Genomic DNA, 18,338 nt, shown 5'->3' on the forward strand with positions numbered 1-18,338 from the left:
ATGGTCTACAGCAGCAGCAGCAGCAGCAGCAGCAGCAGCAGCAGCAGCTGCCGCCGCCGCCGCCCCTGTATGGTATGCACCAGGGGGACTGGTGGTGCACCATCACAATCAGCTGCATCCTTGTGCCGTAGTGCGGGATGAGGGTCCGCCGCCACCTCCTTTTCCTCCTCCCTCAGCGCCTTTCCAGCAAAGCGGTGTGTCCCTGCCTTGGTGTGGACCTGACCTCCTTGTGGATGTCACCACTTCCTGTAATTTCCTCTGGGGTCCAGCACCCCAACACATGCTGCCACACAATCCAGTGATACTTCACTGCCACCAGTATTTCTGCCAATTGCTGGGCCAGCACTATCTGGTTCTTCACCACCAGCCCAGTTGCCAGGCACCTTCACCATCAGTGCAGTTCTACCAAGTCACGGGCCTGTATGTTACAAAGCAACCAGTGCCCTTGCTGCGCTGGTACTTCGCAAATGCACAGTAGGGGAATGGGGTGAAAGGGTGGACCACCGCACCTGTCCATGATCACGCTGCTTCCATCCCTACTCACCAGTTCTGATCAAGAATCCCTTTCCCATCATCACCCATTGCAGAGGCCATTGATGTGTCTTAAGTCGCCCTGCTTCCCACACTGGTTTAACACCCTTTCCCCAAAGTGGCAGGGGGGTCCTATAACCTTGAACATTGTATCTGGGTACGCACCTGGCAGCATGCCGCTGGTACACTGCACTCAAATATTCCACAAACAGCATCTGCGCAGGGCAGCCACTGCAGGAAGCCTACAACTTGTGCACAAGGCATAACATTCACCATGTTATCTACCCGAATTCTCATCCATGCAAGCGCAAAGTAGCACGTGCCATTCCTCAGACTGTGTTCTATTGCTGTTGCTAGCAACATTGCACTGGTGTTATGTTGTTTACTTAAATGTGGATACACAAACTTTTGTACTTTGTTGTTGCACTATGTCTAGCATTAAGGACTTTATAGTACTAGTTAAGCTATTATCTTCAGTTACACCAGTTCTTGCAGCATCAACCAACTGGAGCAACAATGCTTGCCAAAAGATTAGGCTATAAGAAAGAACCCAACTACTTTTTCTTAGAAAAATAAGTAGGATGATGATGATGATGATGATGATGATGATGATGATGATGATTACGATGAAGGGGAGGGTGGAGGCTGCGGGGACACCGACTTGCAGAAAATTAAAAATTCATGCACAATATAATCATGAAGTTAATCCAAACAGCTTGTCTGTAGCAAGTTGACATAGAAAGATATTCGACAGTTATAGTGCACTAGGCACACCAGCTCCATGTGCCCTTCTCAACCACTCATGTGATGTGATTTCGTAAATGTCTTTATGGTAACGCTTCAGTGTTGTTGCAGCTATATAGCCCACTATTATTTGTGTCTGCAACCATTAGCACTATGCAGCTGAAAGTTGGCAACAGTGCTGCAAACAGTCAGGGATCATCTTGCACTGACTTGATTACAGTACAATGTTGCAAATGCTTCAAGAGTGAGTTTAGCTTCTGCTACACTGTTCATAGCTATCTTGTACTATTATTGACAGTCATTTCTGTCCATATCCAAGCATAAATGAATGGAAACAATAATTCGTTCAGCAACACTACATGGATACTTTATGTAGTAGTTTTCATACATTTCTAATGCAGTTTCACAGCTTTTAATGTTCTTTTTAATAAATATGTCAAACGGAAATTAAACTGTGTTCATTTTTCATGGTTTTGTTATCTGTGCAAACTTAAGGCTGTACACCAGACTGAACTGCGACTCCTGTCTTTTGAAAGCAAGTACACCTCCAATAGTGTCTCCTAGACTATCAGCCAATGGCTTCTTCAGAGTGGCTCTTCCTGTGTGTGTGTGTGTGTGTGTGTGTGTGTGTGTGTGTGTGTGTGTGTGTGTAAGGCCATCTAACAAATACTGACTTACTACTAGACTTCATTGTCAGCCTTGTTCGGTTTCGCTGTTCACCTATTCATGGTCTCCCAAATTCTTTAATTTTTATGTACAGCATCAGTGTCACAGGGAAAAATTCTAGTGAAACATGCATGCATGTGTGCGTGCGTGCATACATACATAACATACTTCTTCACTGTGTGTAAGAAACAGATAAGAAAATCGTACCATTTGAGATGTTTTAATTTGATAAAATGAAACATATATCACAGGGACGGGGAAGGGGGGGGGGGAGGTAACTCAATTGTTGTATACATTATTTATACTGCCGCTTCAGATACCATGTAAAAACAAATAAAGAATTTGACCAACATTATTCTGGAAGTAGAATGCTGAAGCAGTGAGACTATTCATAGCAAACAAATACGGTATTTGACATTCAAACCTCATCTGGTCAGTCACAGTTAAAACGTTAATGTAATTGCATTCATGAAAATGTTTTTAGAACAGTGCATACTATTCTGCTCTAGAACATGTCACTATGTATACTGTGCTCACTGCTGTATTCCTGCTGTGTGTGTGTTCTCAGCAGCCGATAGTAGCTGTCTTTCTTCAAATTGCTTTTTAAGAAATATATAATAAACGCAAATGAGATTCTATGCTTTCTGTAACATAAATAATCCACTATATACTATATTTGTACCATGAGATAGTATTGTCTTTAAGCATAAGGAATTTTATAACAGTTTTTTTTCTCTCTCAGTTGATGATATACTTACCACCATTACTTGTTGCTCCTCAGTGAGTGATTGTTCTGACAGGCTTGTAAGAGTACAATGCTCAGGCATATTCTCTATTGATTGCAGCAGACCTCTTTTCTCCCTTTGTGTATTTACATTCAAGAGCTCTTCTTTTCCAAGTGTAATTTCCTTTTCTGCTATACCATTCATATGCAACAAAATAAAATACCTATTGTTACTTACAGATAATATCAGGAATCAGTTTAAAAGCATGTCTCTCTCTCTCTCTCTCTCTCTCTCTCTCTCTCTCTCTCTCTCTCTCTCGCACATACCTCTGCAGTTGTCAACAGCAAACTCCAACAGGAGCTGAAGGTACTCTAACATTCACTGTTAGTTATACCTTCCTCCCACCCCATCGTTCAACAGAGATGTTGAATTCATGTCTTTTGGACATATCCAAAAGAACAGACAATTTCCATCCTGCTACCATTATGAATCAGTCAAGACACAAAGCAATTAATGACATTGGCTGCCAGTGGGCACTGATTTATATCAATGGCGAAAGTTGGAAGACTGTGTTGGGCTAGATTCGAAACCTGGTCTTCCACTTACTAGGTAGATGTACTTACCACTGTGCCATGGACACAGTCATCATTGCACCTGCACAAACTACCCCAGCACATCTTCCATCATACAAATTCTCAACTTATCCACACACTACTAACGTAGTGTCTCTTGCCTATTATCCTCTTTACTTGCGGCATTTCACCGATTCCCGATGCATCCACACTGAAGTGAGCAATTGGTCGCCCTCACCATAATTGTATATGTGGATGGTGCAATGGCCTTTACATCTGCCAAGTAAGCAGGTGACCCAAGTTCAAATCTAGGTTCTGCACAAATTTGAAACTTTCTCCATTCACTTAAATCAATGCCCACTGGCAGCCAATGTCATCAATTCCTTTGCACCTTGAAATGAAAATCTGACTGGCTGAAAATTCTCCCATCAGTTACCTGAATGAGAAAAGGAAACCATGAAAAATATAAATTCCAATACATGACTGATTCGGCTCTCATTCCTACCAAAGAGGTCCAGAGCTATAGCCACTACAACCACAGTGCAGTGTTGTCAGTAGATTATGGTTATTATAGAAAAGATCAAACATCTGATATTCCCATGGAGTTGAATAGCTGTTAGCATCCATCACATTCCTAAAATCCACTAATAGTATAAACAACTAAATTACACAGAAGGCATGATAGCATGAATGTGTCATATAAAACGACTTGTAAATTTTGCCTATGGTTTCATACTGTAATGAATGATGGCAAAAAAAACTTCTATGAAAACTCATAGACTAAGATAAAACTTTGCTGAAAGTGCCATGGAGCATATTAATATACACCAGAACTGTTTTATCATAATCTGCCTGATCATTTAAATGACGATTTCCAACACTAGTGCTTCTAAAATACAGCAAATATGTGGGCTTCTCACCCCCCCCCCCTCCAAAATAACAACAACAACAACAACAACAACACCACCCGTGGAGGTCCAGGAAAAGAATAGCCCTCCGGTATGTTCTGCCAGTCATAAAAGGCGACGAAAAGAACAAACCACTAATAGGGCTAACCCCCTCTTAGTGTGAGGAGTTGGTTCAGGACAGAGCTAATGAAGCCTCAGACAAGCGCTGTCATGGTCAGGGACGATGCTTGAACCCTATGCCCGTCCACAATGGTAGTGACACTGTTAGCCACACGGAAAATGATTTAAATCCAAATAGAGGTGTTTTGCAGGATATGCTTCCTGCAACCACTCTAGAAGGAAAACAGAGACAGAGGATGAGATGGTCAGATGAAGTTAACCGACATCTCATGTTCTGTTATTACCAAGCAACAAACTTAGGAACCAACACAACTGGATCAGGGTGTATACAGGGACAAGGAAAAAAAATTCCCGGATTATTCCCGGATTTCTCCCGGATATCCCGTTTAAAAAATATGCTTTTTCCCGGGCGACCTACTGTCACTTAGCACAGAAAAAGTTCCCTCGGAACTGTAAAACTTATCAATCCTTTGAAAGGTTAACGTTTTATATAATCGCGTAGAACTTCCCGGAAAAAAAAGAAAAGCCGGAGCAGAGAAGTTTTGGAAAGACCTTTGATTTGCAGAAACATATACGCTGCATATTTTCGTATTACGAAAGTATAAATTCGAATTGCACCAAACACAGCTTGTTAGTTTCCGGAGCGTTGCAACCGAGGTTGTGATGTCCTTTTGTAAGCGAGTCATATCTCAAGCCACGAGATCTCGCCAGCCGATGACAGCAGCTATTCAGAGCATAGGGCACGTGTTATAGTCAGCCACTAGCAAGATTACTTGGTTACATAGCGCGAACACACAAGAGGAAAAGTTAACGGCTTACATTAATGTACACAGTACCGTACACCTACAAGAAAAGCTAAGCTTTCACGTGTAATATTGGTCTTTTTTTGGTGTGATATACTTTAAGATACATCACACAAATGTGCCAGTAAATTTAAAATTGTGACATAAATGCCTCGGCTCGAAATTCTTGAAGTGGCTGGTCCTCAAACTGTTCAGTTTCGAACGCTCTGTGATTTAGATATCCATCCCACTTTCACACACGTAACATAATTCATCTTGCGTAAAAAGAAATTTACTTTGAAAGTAACGCTTTTCTAACCACCGTTCGCAATACTGTTAGTTATAGGTTCGATTTACCAGTTGCCAGAGAGCGCCAAAAACGAATTATTGTGCATGTGCAACTGCAGTGGTGTAGGAAGCCCGCATGTTCGTGTGTATAAAGCACTAAGAGAGCTTACACTACACCATAAAAGAAACAGGGCATCAGAGGATACTCCAAAAGGCATCAAAATTTCGTGAATCATACTAAAATGCATAATTCGGCTTGAAGTGCACATTGGTTTTTTCCAGATTCACAATGAAGTAGGTCCTATCCGATATTAAGCTTTTCAGTGTGGTTTTTGGGATGTAAATTTTCTTGGAGTACCAGTACTCTACGATCTCTTGTTTGGTTCTTTATTATGGCATAATGCCATACATGGCAGATGATAACGTGCACTTGAAAATCACCTAACAGTTGGAAGTACCCAAAATTGTTAAATGAAACACTTCGTTTCAAATAAAATGATTGCCTCAGCGGAATTTCTTTAGCAAACTTGTAAAAATAACTTCATTCTTCTGCAAGGCGATTAATGCTTGACTGCTACTAACTTGTAAAGAAAATAAAATCAGAAACTGAAATTAATAATATATTTTTGCCCTCTGTAATTATGTGAATGCATTTTAATTCACTTGATAGCTCCCGGCCACAGAAATCCGTTTTGTTTTCATTTGACGTGGGAGCTGTACACGAAGAGAAGCAGCGAAATCACTTAACGTGAACACGGGTCACGTGCAGACTAACCCCCTCCCCACTACAATTCAGACAACTCTGTACAAGTGCGAATCTGGCAGCTAGGGCGCGCGAGAAAAATTTTTCTCGTTTGCATCTGGCTGCTTGCTACTACTACCGATGCGGCTAACAGCCAAACTTCAAGAAGCGGGAAGCGAGAGAAGGTACTGCTTATACGCGAGTCAAATGCGCATGCGCAACAGACCGCTGGCAACTGGTCAAACGAACCTAATGTGAACAATTGTGACGTCATGCTCATAGCAAGCAGTTTATTGTTACGAAGAATTACAGTCTGCGCCCTACGGCCTTTAACATATTTTTGCTATCTGTAGACGCTTGTGCGTGCACAGTGTTTCGTTGTCGTAAAATGCACATTTCCTTTGCCACTACAGTTTTATTTTTTTCCCTCTCGTTTATATTTTATTGCTGCAGTATCATTCTCCAGTAGCAGGATACAATAACATTCTATGCTAGAGAATCAATTCTGCAGTCAAAACTACAAAAATGTAACTGAAGGCTAAAACAATGAAAAATTCCCGGAATTCCGAAAAATTCCCGGTTTTCTCCCGGATGAAAAAATTCCCGAGTTTCTCCCGGAATTCCCGGTTGTCCCGGGTCGTATACACCCTGTGGATACAGATCACAAGTATACACAACATATATTACCAGATACCCAGAATTAAAATTTTTTACAGAACAACGACTAGCTGATCAAATCCGTGTAATAATCAAAAACAACAGGATCCCCCAGTCAGAATTAGAAAACCTCAAACAACAAGTACAACAAATACTGGTACAAATAATGTGCAATCAGAAGAAGAAAATACAGTAATGGACTCAAACATCACAGAGCAAACAAAGAACAACACGCATCAATTAAACAATCAGAGGAAAACGATGTCTTAAGACAGCCACCATAACAAGCACAAATAGAACACGAAGTGATACACATGTTAGATGGAGAAGAAAAATTTAAGCTGACTGTTGTGACTTGCTGATCTTCCAAAGTGCCGCCACGCAGTTACGCGCGTCCTCTACATGCGGTGCTGTCTGCCAGCGGCCGCTAGACTCAGACTCAGTTATGATTTGACTGTTAGGTGGCATACGTCTTACTCTGTTTACTTGATCTGTGACTTTCATGTATTGCATCGTCCTTGAAATATAGTTGTTCAACTTGAAGTTATAACAATTGGCGACAAGGTAGTGAATTTTTCTTTTCCATTGTTGACCCACGGATTTCCATGGCTACTTTACAGCAACTATTGCAAGGTCTCAGAACAGCAAACACTTCTCACAAATGCGATTCATGATTTTGTCTGGGCATCAAATGCGGGGCGTCTCTCGTCGTCGTCTCTATCTTCTTTTCCTACTTACGACGAGATGGCGGAAGACTGGTCTGATTTTGAAAAAAGTCTTCGACAACACTTCTTGGCATTTCATGTCGCGGACGACCAAACATGTAAGTCTCTGTTCCTTTCATGGATTTCCCCTCAAATGTATCGGTTGTTGTCGCAATTGGCTCCTTTGAAAGATCCTGCATCTTTGTCCTTTGCTAAAATGTGCTCACTTCTGTCCGTCTATTTTCAAAAGCATATGCATGTGGTAGCCTCTTGTGTTGCCTTTTATCGTTGTCAAAAACAACCGAAGCAATCCTATCACACTTGGGCTGCTGAACTTCACGGCCTCAGTAGAAAGTGTCAATTTGTTTCTGAAGTTCACAAAGAATCCTACGCCGATTCCATGGTAACGGATGCTATTATCCGATCGGCACCCGACAAAGAAGTTAGGCAATGTGCCCTTCAGTTGGCAAATCCGACTCTAGATGAAGTCCTATCCATCGCTCAGTCTTTTGAAATTTCTCGCGCTGCTGGAGCGCAAATAGAGGCATGGGGTGACATTGGGGAAATACAACCTCTGTGCACTGTTAACAATGCGTTTGGCATGTCCCCGCCGGTCGACGTGGCTGCAGTACGCTCCCATGCGCAGCCTCAGCCTAACTGTGAACAAACCTTTAAGAAACTGCAGCAAAACCCACGGCAACTTCCTTCATGTCTGCGGTGTTGCACGGAACATTCACGATCTGACCGCATACATGATGTTCACGAACATAGCGCCGATTCTGATTCTGTGTTGTCTGTCAATTGTACTTCTTCCCTTTCAGGAAAGTTATTCCTCACTGTCCAAATACTTGGTCGAGATGTTCGCATGCAGGTGGATACTGGTTCTGCTGCCACTATCATCAATTCTCAGACGTATCTTCAGTTGGGTTCTCCAAGCCTGTCACCTGTCACTAGGCAATTACGGATTTAACAAATAAACAGAAGATTTCTCTCTTGGGACAATTAGATGCTGAGGTATCTTACAAATCTGTCGTTCGCACTGTTCCCATATTTGTGGTCGACCATAGTAACGCGGAGAATCTTTTTGGTTCCCATGCCTTTCGCGTTTTTGGGTTCTCCATAGATGACTGTCAATATCGTCTCTGATGCGATTCCTTAGGCTCAATTGGATTCCTTGTCGACGACATTTTCGTCCCTTTTTTCTCCTGGGTTAGGCCGTGCAAGCGAGTTTGAAGCTCATATCACTCTCAAACCCATTACTCGGCCGAAGTTTTTTCGGGCTCGGCCCATTCCTGTGGCCCTTGGTGATCAGGTCAAACGGGAGCTGGATCGTCTCACTGCTTCAGGGGTCTTGCTTCCTGTCACTTCCAGTGAGTGGCCCTCTCCTGTCGTCATTGCTAAGCCAAATGGTGATATTCGTCTGTGGTGATTTCAAAGCCACTGTAAATGCTCAATGCCTTATCGACACTTACCCTATGCCTTGACCTGAAAAATTGTTTACTAAACTTGCTGGAGGGCAGTATTTTTCTAAACTGTCAGAAGCTTATCATCAACTTCCTCTCGACGATGCTTCCCGGCATTTTCTGGTCCTTAACACGCGTTTCGGCCTCTATCAATACCAACGATTGCCATTTGGGGTTGCCAGTGCCCCTGCTCTCTTTCAGCGATTCTTGGAACAATTATTGCTCACTGTCCCTGGGTGTATAAATTACATGGACGACATTGTTGTCACTGGCTCCACCACTGATGAACATCTTCAAAATCTCCCCACACTTTTTCATGTCTTACAGACTGCCGGTCTTGAGTGTAATCTTCAGAAATCAAAATTTTTTCCGGCATCTATCACGTATTTGGGGTTTCAACTCTCTCGGGATGGTATTTGTCCGCTTCAACAAACTGTTGCAGCAATCGATGCCCTTCCTTGCCCTACATCTGTTAAGGAACTGCAGACCTTCGTGGGGGAAACAGCATACTATCACAGGTTTTTACTGTCTGCTGATTTGGTGGCTCAGCTGTTGCATCGCCTGTTGCATAAAAACGTGCATTTTCACTGGTCCGCGTCATGCGATGCGGCTTTCCAGAAATTGAAGACTATGCTGAAACAGGCCCCATGCTTGGCTACTTAACGACCTGGCCAACATTTTGTTCTTGCCACGGATGCCTCTCAATATGGGGTTGGTGCAGTCCTTGCACACCGTTTTTCTGACGGTTCTGAACAACCCATTGCTTATGCTCCAAAACGCTCATGGACGCCCAACAAAAGTATTCTCAGATCGAAAAAGAAGCTTTGGTCATTATTTATGCTCTTCATACGTTTGGTGTTTTTTCTCTATGGATCCAAATTTCATCTTGTTATGGATCACAAACCACTTGTTTCCTTGTTTCATCCATCAATGTCACTTCCCGACAAGGCTGCACAGCGCCTCCAGCGTTGGCTCTTTACTTGTCTCGTTTCAATTATGAGGTTCATTTACAGTTGACGGCTCAACATGCGAATGCTGATGCACTGTCACCTTCCCAAGGGTCCTGATCTGGCATTCGAGAGGGACGAACTTTTGTGTTTCCACCTGGATGTTGCTGAGCAGCGGGTTGTGGATGGGTTCCCCATCACCAGGGACCAGCTGGCGGCTGCCACGGGTTCTGACCCTACCCTCTCCCGGGTTTTACGCTGTATTCAGAAGGGTTGGCCAGATCATCCGTCTGCTAAGACTTCTGATCCACTCTGGAACTACTACGCTTTGCGTTACCGCCTCACGGCTAGAAATGGTGTTATCCTCCTTTCCACCGAAAATGCTTCGCCATGTGTTGTGGTACCTGCATCTTTGCGTGCTTCGCTCTTGTGCCTCCTTCACCAAGGGCACTGGGGTGTGTCTCGCACAAAATCTCTGGCGTGCCGTCATGTGTACTGGCCTGGCATTGACTCTGGTCGCTGCCTGCAGCCCTTGTGCGTCACAGGCCGCCGCCCCGAAGTCATCTTTGTCGCCGTGGCCTTTGCCTGAGAAGCCCTGGGAGAGTATTCATGCTGACTTGGCGGGACCTTTTTTAGGTACTTATTGGCTTCTTGTTATTGTACGTTGCACGTCGCCTACCACTGGGTACTTTTCTGAACTGTACCACTTTCCCTAAACCTCTCCAGCCCTCCTCTATCCCTCTTCCTTCCCCTTCAACTCTTATGCCTCAAGGAGTGACTGTCTCCAAAAACTTGTAAAAGTTAAACCCTTTTGTGTGTGTGTGTGTGTGTGTGTGTGTGTGTGTGTGTGTGTGTGTGTTCTCCTGCCACCACTTGGTGAGTGATTTTTTTTTATTCTATCAATTTACATTATATTGTCAATAATTGATTATTTTCGTTGTTGTAAGTTATGTCATGTTATAATAAATCTTCCTAGTTTCTGCCAGCCAGCTGATTCTGACCTCCCTCAAATTAATAATGTTGAATCGTCTTCTGATGTGTCTAGTGTTGTACATTCTATAAATGTGGCAGAGAATTTCAAGCACCTTTCATGCATCGTGTTGGTAGACCTATCTATTTGTTGTAGATGTCAGATGTTCTCCTCTTATCTAAAATCTATTTTCTTGTGTGGTGCCATATATTTTCTAAGAACTTTCCACTCAGTTTTTCAGTTTCTGCAACTTAAAAGAGTTGTCTCCAACAGTTATGGTCTGTGATGCATGTAACACCTCTAGTAAAAGAATTGTCTTGTAATATCACAATTTTGCATTGTGTGATGTTACTTTTTTGCTATAGTACAATATGATTCTGAACACCTTTCAAAGTTTCTAGGTTTGCACTACTGCCCAACCCTGATGGCAGTACAAGCTCTGCAAGATATTTGAAGGAGGATACCTGTAAAAGTTTGCTATATACCATTTTAGTGGAACTTTCCTGTTTGATGCAGATGCAGAATAACTACATGTATACCAAAAGGCTCAGATTTTGCCAAGACCCTGGCAAATTAGTCCTCTGGCCTCTCTCTACTCTAAGCTCTCCTAGAGTATCAAAAACAGTGTCTTTCTACAGAGTCATAACCTCCTTAAAAGTCCACAAAGATGGAAAATCTGCTTGCACATTGTCAAATTTTCCATGCTGACTTCAAGTTCTATATCTGTTCAGTGTCTAGGTTGTTTGGGTCTGCCTTATCACATTTTTTATGCAATGGCTGTACTGATGCACATTTCCAGTCCTGTCGAATAACTGCAGTTTCCCAGATCTCTGTTGCGTGTTTCTTCTCTTTTCTTTTCACGAGTTCATCTCTTCCTAACTTCAACATCTCAGCTGTAATTCAACCTTCACCATGGAATTTGTTCTTCTAAAGTGAACTACTGATGTCTACTGTTTCCTGTATTGATGGGGATTCTGAATCCACATTTCCTATGTATTACATTTGAGTGTGCGTGTGTGAATGTGTGTTCTCTTATGAGGAATAGAGCAAGAGCTTGAAAGCTAACACTGACTGTGTTGTTTTATGTATTCCCGTGTGCCACATGCCAGTCCTCTACAGGTAAGTGGTTGTTTCCCATATTTTACAAATTTATTAATATTGATATTACTGAAGAGTAATATTTAGGCAATTTAGCATACTGCTATCAGCCTCACAATACATGACTGCCCTATAAAGTTTGTCATTAACAACAACTTACAATTATGTTGGCTGCAGAAGATTTGGGGGGTGGGGTGGGGTGGGTTGGAGTGGAAAGGGGAGGGGGGGGGAGAGAGAGAGAGAGAGAGAGAGAGAGAGAGAGAGAGAGAGAGAGAGAGAGAGAGAGAGGGGGGGGGGGGGGGGGGGGCTGCACACAGTATTTATGGATATGATACTGAGGGTAAACTATTTCTGCTGTTCATAACTAACTTAATATTATGAAAGCAAAGAAAAAAATAAGTTCTACAGTTAATAGAAAAATCTACTCCCATCACTTATGAAGTGAGGCTGTTGAAGGACAACACTTTTAACATAAAAATACTACAAATTTCCTGTTCAGAAAACTTATATCCAGAAGGCAAATTTTTAACAAATTTAAATCTACATTTATTGTAAATATTTCCGGAAGTCACATGTGAAAATAAACACTGCATTGTCATAAAAATAATTCAAAAATATGTTACCTATGTAAACTACGTGACAAGTCTCATTTATACTGAAATGACAGAAAAATGATCCATGGACATAAGCACATAAGTACAAAGGCCTTCACTCCAACATAAATTGCAGAACTATATTGTCAGAATGAAATGGAGTACTATTGAAAATAGAAAGAACTTTATTATAAGTTCATTTAAAATAATTTTAGATAGTTCTGAACTAAAAGTATTTCGAGTTACTTACTCTGTTCTGAATTAGTCACAGCCTCATCTGCAAATTCAGTGCAGTTACCGTGTTCTGCTGCCTGGGTGAAAAAAGCACAATTAATTGAGTAGCCTGTAATCCATGCCATCTAATCTAAAATTGTATAAATACACTACTGCTGCCATTGAAGTGAAAGGCAATTCTTGCATAATTGTGGCCAAGAGTATAAATGTTGTGAAGAGAAAGACAGTGCTGAGAGCTGCTGCTAGATAGCAGACATGGTAGGGTTCTAGACCCTCAAATACAGGAGAAGCTAGGAGAAGAATATCAGGTCAGAGTGCTGGACTAAATCAGGTGACTGGGGGGAGGGGGGGGGGGGGTGGTTTAGGGCTCTTGTCTAAAGATTTCACCTGCAAAACTGTAGACCTACAAAAAAATCTTCAAGGAATATAAATTGCTTGCTTTTTCTAGGACACTGGCAAATCAAATCTGGGTTTTAAGTGTGTATGCAAAACATACACGCTAAGTTTTCTCATTTCTGCACTTCATAATAACTAGTTTTTGGGGATACATTTTCAAAATTAGCCATTTCTAAGCAGCAAAAGAAAATAAATGGGTAACGGGGGCGGGGGTTTAGAAAGTTCTCCCAGACAATTAAATTTCTCAGTTATTTAATAAGCAATCCACTAACCCATATTTTCTATATTACTATCACAGGTGTAAAAAATATGCAGAAGGATACACCTTGTTGAAAAAAAAAAAAAAATCATGCAATGACAAAATAACACACAATACAGAAAATAAAAGCAGAATAATGTGAGATGTCAAACAAGAATCTGGAAAAAGGCAGACAAGTATAACAACATACAAATCAAAGATGAGGGTAGAATACTAGAAAATCCTCAGGAGTTTGCCAATTTTGTAACTGACTTTTTCTCTGGTATTGCTGAGAAGTTGCTGCAAAATGTTCCTAAAACACATGTAGCACCCAAACTAACTTACACAGCAAACATAATGCTGTTCCCACAACACAGCTTCACATCAGGGAGATAAAAGAGAAATTAAAATATGAGAAGACAGCAGGTGTAGCTGAGAATCCGGTCTACATTCTGAAGGGGTGTGTAGACAGTATATAAGCCCCATTAACAAACATAAGTGAACCCTTCAGTTCATGTATTTTTGAGAGTACCTAAAGCATGCAAAAGTTGTACCCTTACTCAAAAAAGTATTGAAAACTACAAGCAAGTTTCACTTCTGCCTGTAAAAATAATTGAATCAATCACTAAAGATAAACTAATGAGTTACATGTATAAATACAATCTTTTTAACGAAGCACTGTCTGGTTTCCAAAGTGGGTGAAGAACAGTATTGGACATTACAAAGTTTGCAAAAGTGGTACTTGTGGTTCTTGACAAGAATGACTATGTTACAGGTATATTCTTATATTTTTCCAAGGTTTTTGACACTGTTGGCCTTTAAAATACTACTAAACAAGCTAGAGGCACCCGATGCAAAAGGAATAGAGAATGAGTGGTTCCAATCTTACCTGGAAAACAGGGTGCAAAAGATAGACACTGTTCATACATCTGCCAATGATAAATTTTTAGTAATACAATTATCAGACAAGGATAGGGTAGGGCATTGCAATCAATTCTGTTCTTAATATAAATCAATAACTTTCCAGTTAGTATAAGATATGGTGAAAAACTTTTTTATGATGATAGGAACACAATAGTCACTTATAAAACACCAGAGCTCCTATTAGGGAAAGCAAATGAAACCTTCACAGATGTTTATGATTGGGTAGTATGTAATAAATTAACATGGAACATAACGAAAACAAACAGCATACATTTTAACATAAAGAGGGGAAACAATACTGTCACATTAAGCACAAATTGTGTAAAAAAACACACAGTTTTTACGAATAAGGTACAAACATCATACTCGGGAGGATGGAGTTTGCTCTGTACAGCTACTTTGATTAGAGTTTTCTGTGCTTTTCCTAATCAGTTCACACCAATGCCCAGGTGGTTCCTTCATCCAGGCAACAGCTAGTCACCTGTCATGTACTCAAAGCGTGCTTGTGTGCGTGTGTGTGTATTAGTGTATTATCATGACCTTCCTGTTTCATTGAAAGAAGATACTTGGATGAATAAAAATAAATAAAAGTGGCCTCCTACCCCTGATGGGTAACAAAAAAGTGTGCACACAACATTAGCCAACAGACAATTAAAGGGGAATGACAGGCTGATGATTGAAAAAACGCAATTTTTTTTTTAAATCACAGAATTCTAAAGTATATACATTGAAGAATTATTCCCCAAAATACTAAGCGCGAACCCCAAGAAGTAACAATTCTGCGAGCGTTTGAAGCTGAGTGTGCACAGCATGCCTTGGCATTTAAGAACCAGTTCCGCACTCTCATTCCCTTCGTTGCCTCCGTGAGATGTTTAGGGCTGATTCGAATGGGGAAACACATAGTAGACTTTCACTTTTCTCATGTTGGTCCCCTGGTAGATGCTCAGTCCGCTGTTTTGTGGCTGAGTTAGGGTCAGACAGAGGTACTCAGAGATGAGCGTTTGTATTGTTCAGTGTAAAGTGAAAATAATTTTTTTGTATTTTTTTACATTTAAATTAGCAAAACTGGATCAGAAAGGCTCTCCAAGAACAGCAAAATCTAGAAGTAGTGATGGTTTTATAAAACGTAAAGCAATGAATCATTACCAAATAGAAAATAACGACAGTGCTGTACATGCAGTGGAAAGGAGTATTTGTGCATAGGGATTGGGACATGTATCAAGATGTGTGACAACTGGTTACAGACTTTTCAATTTTATCACAGTTTTTGTCTATTTCGAATTATATCATGTGAAAAGATAATAAAAGTGTAGTTAATTTTGAAGAGATAAGCTGCTGGGGGCAGGTTTCAAACTTGTATTTATACACATGGCAAATGCCCTTTAAGTCAAAATCGGCGATGAAATGCGCCAATTCTGTGAAGACAGACACCAGCAGCACTGTGCTCAGTGATGAAAATGAGGGCTTATCAGGACAAAGTAGCAGAAAACGATCATCCACTAGCTGGGGCGATAATTATTATGGAGCAGGCATGAGAATATCCTGTGAGTTTCAAGCTTTGTCCTTTTTTCATATAATAAATACTTGTCAAACATTAAACACATTTTTCTTAAACTCAAGTTTTTCAGTATGGTTTTTGTTGTCCGTGCTACAATTTTCATCCAATTTTAATGATTTTTTGGTGTCTCTTGAAGCAAAAAGAATTTTCTTCATTTCATCATAGCTGACCTTTTTTTGTTGATATTTGGTATTTTTTCAGCCAAAAAAAGATGGATCCAAAAAATTGCCATTTTTTCAAATATCTATAATATCTAAAATCCATACAATGAACTACAATTACGTCTGCAGGGATCAAGATAACATGTTAATTTCATGTTTCAGATAACTACAACCAGAGTTACAGTGACAACCATTGATCTACCTGCTTTCAGAGCTGCCTCGGGAAAATCCCAATTACGCAGTGAAGATATTTATATTTTTCAATAAAAAGTACCAATTAAAACTTCAATGTATGCTTTATTCATTGCAGTAAACCCCATTTGTCTACTACATTCCATTAAGGAGGAAAAGTCCTGAATTTGAGAAATATTTTTGTCTACCACACTGTCATTCCCCCTTAAAAGTATAAGCAAATCAGGACCATAACACATTTTTCATGAAAAATATTCTATGAGAATGCAATGTGGTTGGAACATTTGTGAAATGTTAGGACAAGAAAACACAACAATGAATAGGGTTTTACACTCCAAAGGCAATGAGATCAATAGGCAATGAGATCAATAGGCACTGAGCACAAGTGAGGATTGAGGAATCATGGGGAAAGGAACTGGGTATTATCTTTCAAAGGAGCAATCCTAGCATATGCTTTAAGTGATCCAGAGAAATCTCAAAAACCTAAATCTGGACAGTTCAATGGGAATTTGAACTGCCATCCTCCAGAATTTGTAGTTAAGCTTTCAGCCAAAAGCGTCAGTCTTGATGTTGTGTCTGTTACAACATTTTTTTCTAGTGTTCTGTCTCCTGTTCCTCACATCATGTATCTCTTTTGATGCAAACAATTATGATGATGCAAGTTCCGCCAGAGTGTGACCAATGTACAGCCATTAACTTCGAGCGTGGCTTCCTATCGTCAATAGTGAGTGGCCATACATTGTCACTCTTTAGCCCAAAAACACAACTAATAATGTTAATACCAAAACCTTATAATAGGAGTGAGACATTAGAGAATAATTTATTAAAAAATATATTGAGGTTGCATATGTTGGTTGAAACCCCATAGGATAACAACACTGCTCAAATAGATTGATTTTAGCTTTGATGTAAGTCTCTCTCTCTCTCTCTCTCTCTCTCTCTCTCTCTCTCTCTCTCTCTCTCTCTCTCCACACACAAAATTTGAAACTGCTTTGTGCAGACAGAACATTTACACCCTGCAGAGTGCACTAAATAAATGCATAAGTCCCAGTACATGAAAAAAACATTTGCAGCATATATGCTGCCCATAACTTTTTCCAACTCCAGTCGAAACTATGACAAAAATACCTCACGAAAACTCCAGATGCAAGACAACAGGTGAAAGACCATGAGCTCTGCCCTGCACCCTTATTTAAAGAATCGGTCACATGATCACTCCTTGACTCAGTGCAGGTACATTCATCCTGACCGCCATTTGTGATTTTCACAATAATCTCAGATAAATCCGTAAGACAAAATACATAGAAATTTTTGCATTAATTTTGTGACCTCTTAATAAACTCATTTATATATTATTTCCTTAATTTTAAACATTTCTCAAACACATTAATCACCATATACGCACTTCAGTCAAAATCCTAACACACTATTTCATACATCAAAATTATAATTAATACAAATCGAAAGTTATTTGAATATTAAAAAGGGAAACTCAAGCTGACAAGATCATTTGTGTCTCTGAGGAGGATAACAGTTATGGCACTATTTGTGCAATTAACTAAGTTGTTTATAACTTTTTTTTATTTGCTTAGTTAAAAAAATAATCTGTTCATTATATTGCAGCCATTATCCTCTTCCATGAGCATATCACAAGCATGACTTTTGTGATGGGTTCAGCTGTTACAATTCATTACAAAGAATAGTGGTAATAATGTTAATAACTATTTAACTATTGAAGCTCCATACACTCAATGAGTTCATCTCATTGTCGCAGTTTCAAAACCTATTGGTTTTTCTTTAGCAGACTTTTAATGAATTTTATGTATTGTTCCTCAAAATTATATTAGTCATGACAATCAGAGTCTCAGGTCCCTCATCTTAGCTTGTCCTGCAACCATGTCGCCGAAACACACCCTTCTTTCTGCCTAGGAAAACCCTGATAACCTCTGGGCTTCGTGACTTGCTAGCTACCTTTACTTGCATTTAAATAAACTGTCAGCGTCCATCTGACAGCTAGCTGCTCCGACAAACATTCATGCTATCCCATAGCTGACCTGTCAGATTAAGTCCGTACTGTGGCAGTCAAACCAGCTACTTTTAACATTACACTGTCTGTGTCTCAACT

The 18,338-nt window shown here is 40.4% G+C and overlaps 1 protein-coding gene across 2 annotated transcripts in view; it reads right to left on the reverse strand.

Moving 5' to 3' along the window:
* Positions 1-18,338, reverse strand: part of LOC126183381 (centrosomal protein of 112 kDa-like) — a 152,602-nt gene that overhangs the window by 72,257 nt on the left and 62,007 nt on the right. Inside the window, exons 5-6 of one of the 2 annotated variants that reach the window (XM_049925328.1) lie at positions 12,761-12,821; positions 2,700-2,854 (exon numbers count right to left, since the gene is read on the reverse strand). In XM_049925328.1, the coding sequence (XP_049781285.1) occupies positions 2,700-2,854; positions 12,761-12,821 (216 nt within the window). Of the gene's footprint in view, positions 1-2,699; positions 2,858-12,760; positions 12,822-18,338 lie in introns of both variants that reach the window. The other variant, XM_049925317.1, reaches the window with a different exon arrangement.

The sequence above is a fragment of the Schistocerca cancellata genome, chromosome 1 (genome assembly GCF_023864275.1).
Source record: "Schistocerca cancellata isolate TAMUIC-IGC-003103 chromosome 1, iqSchCanc2.1, whole genome shotgun sequence".
NCBI lineage: Eukaryota > Metazoa > Arthropoda > Insecta > Orthoptera > Acrididae > Schistocerca > Schistocerca cancellata.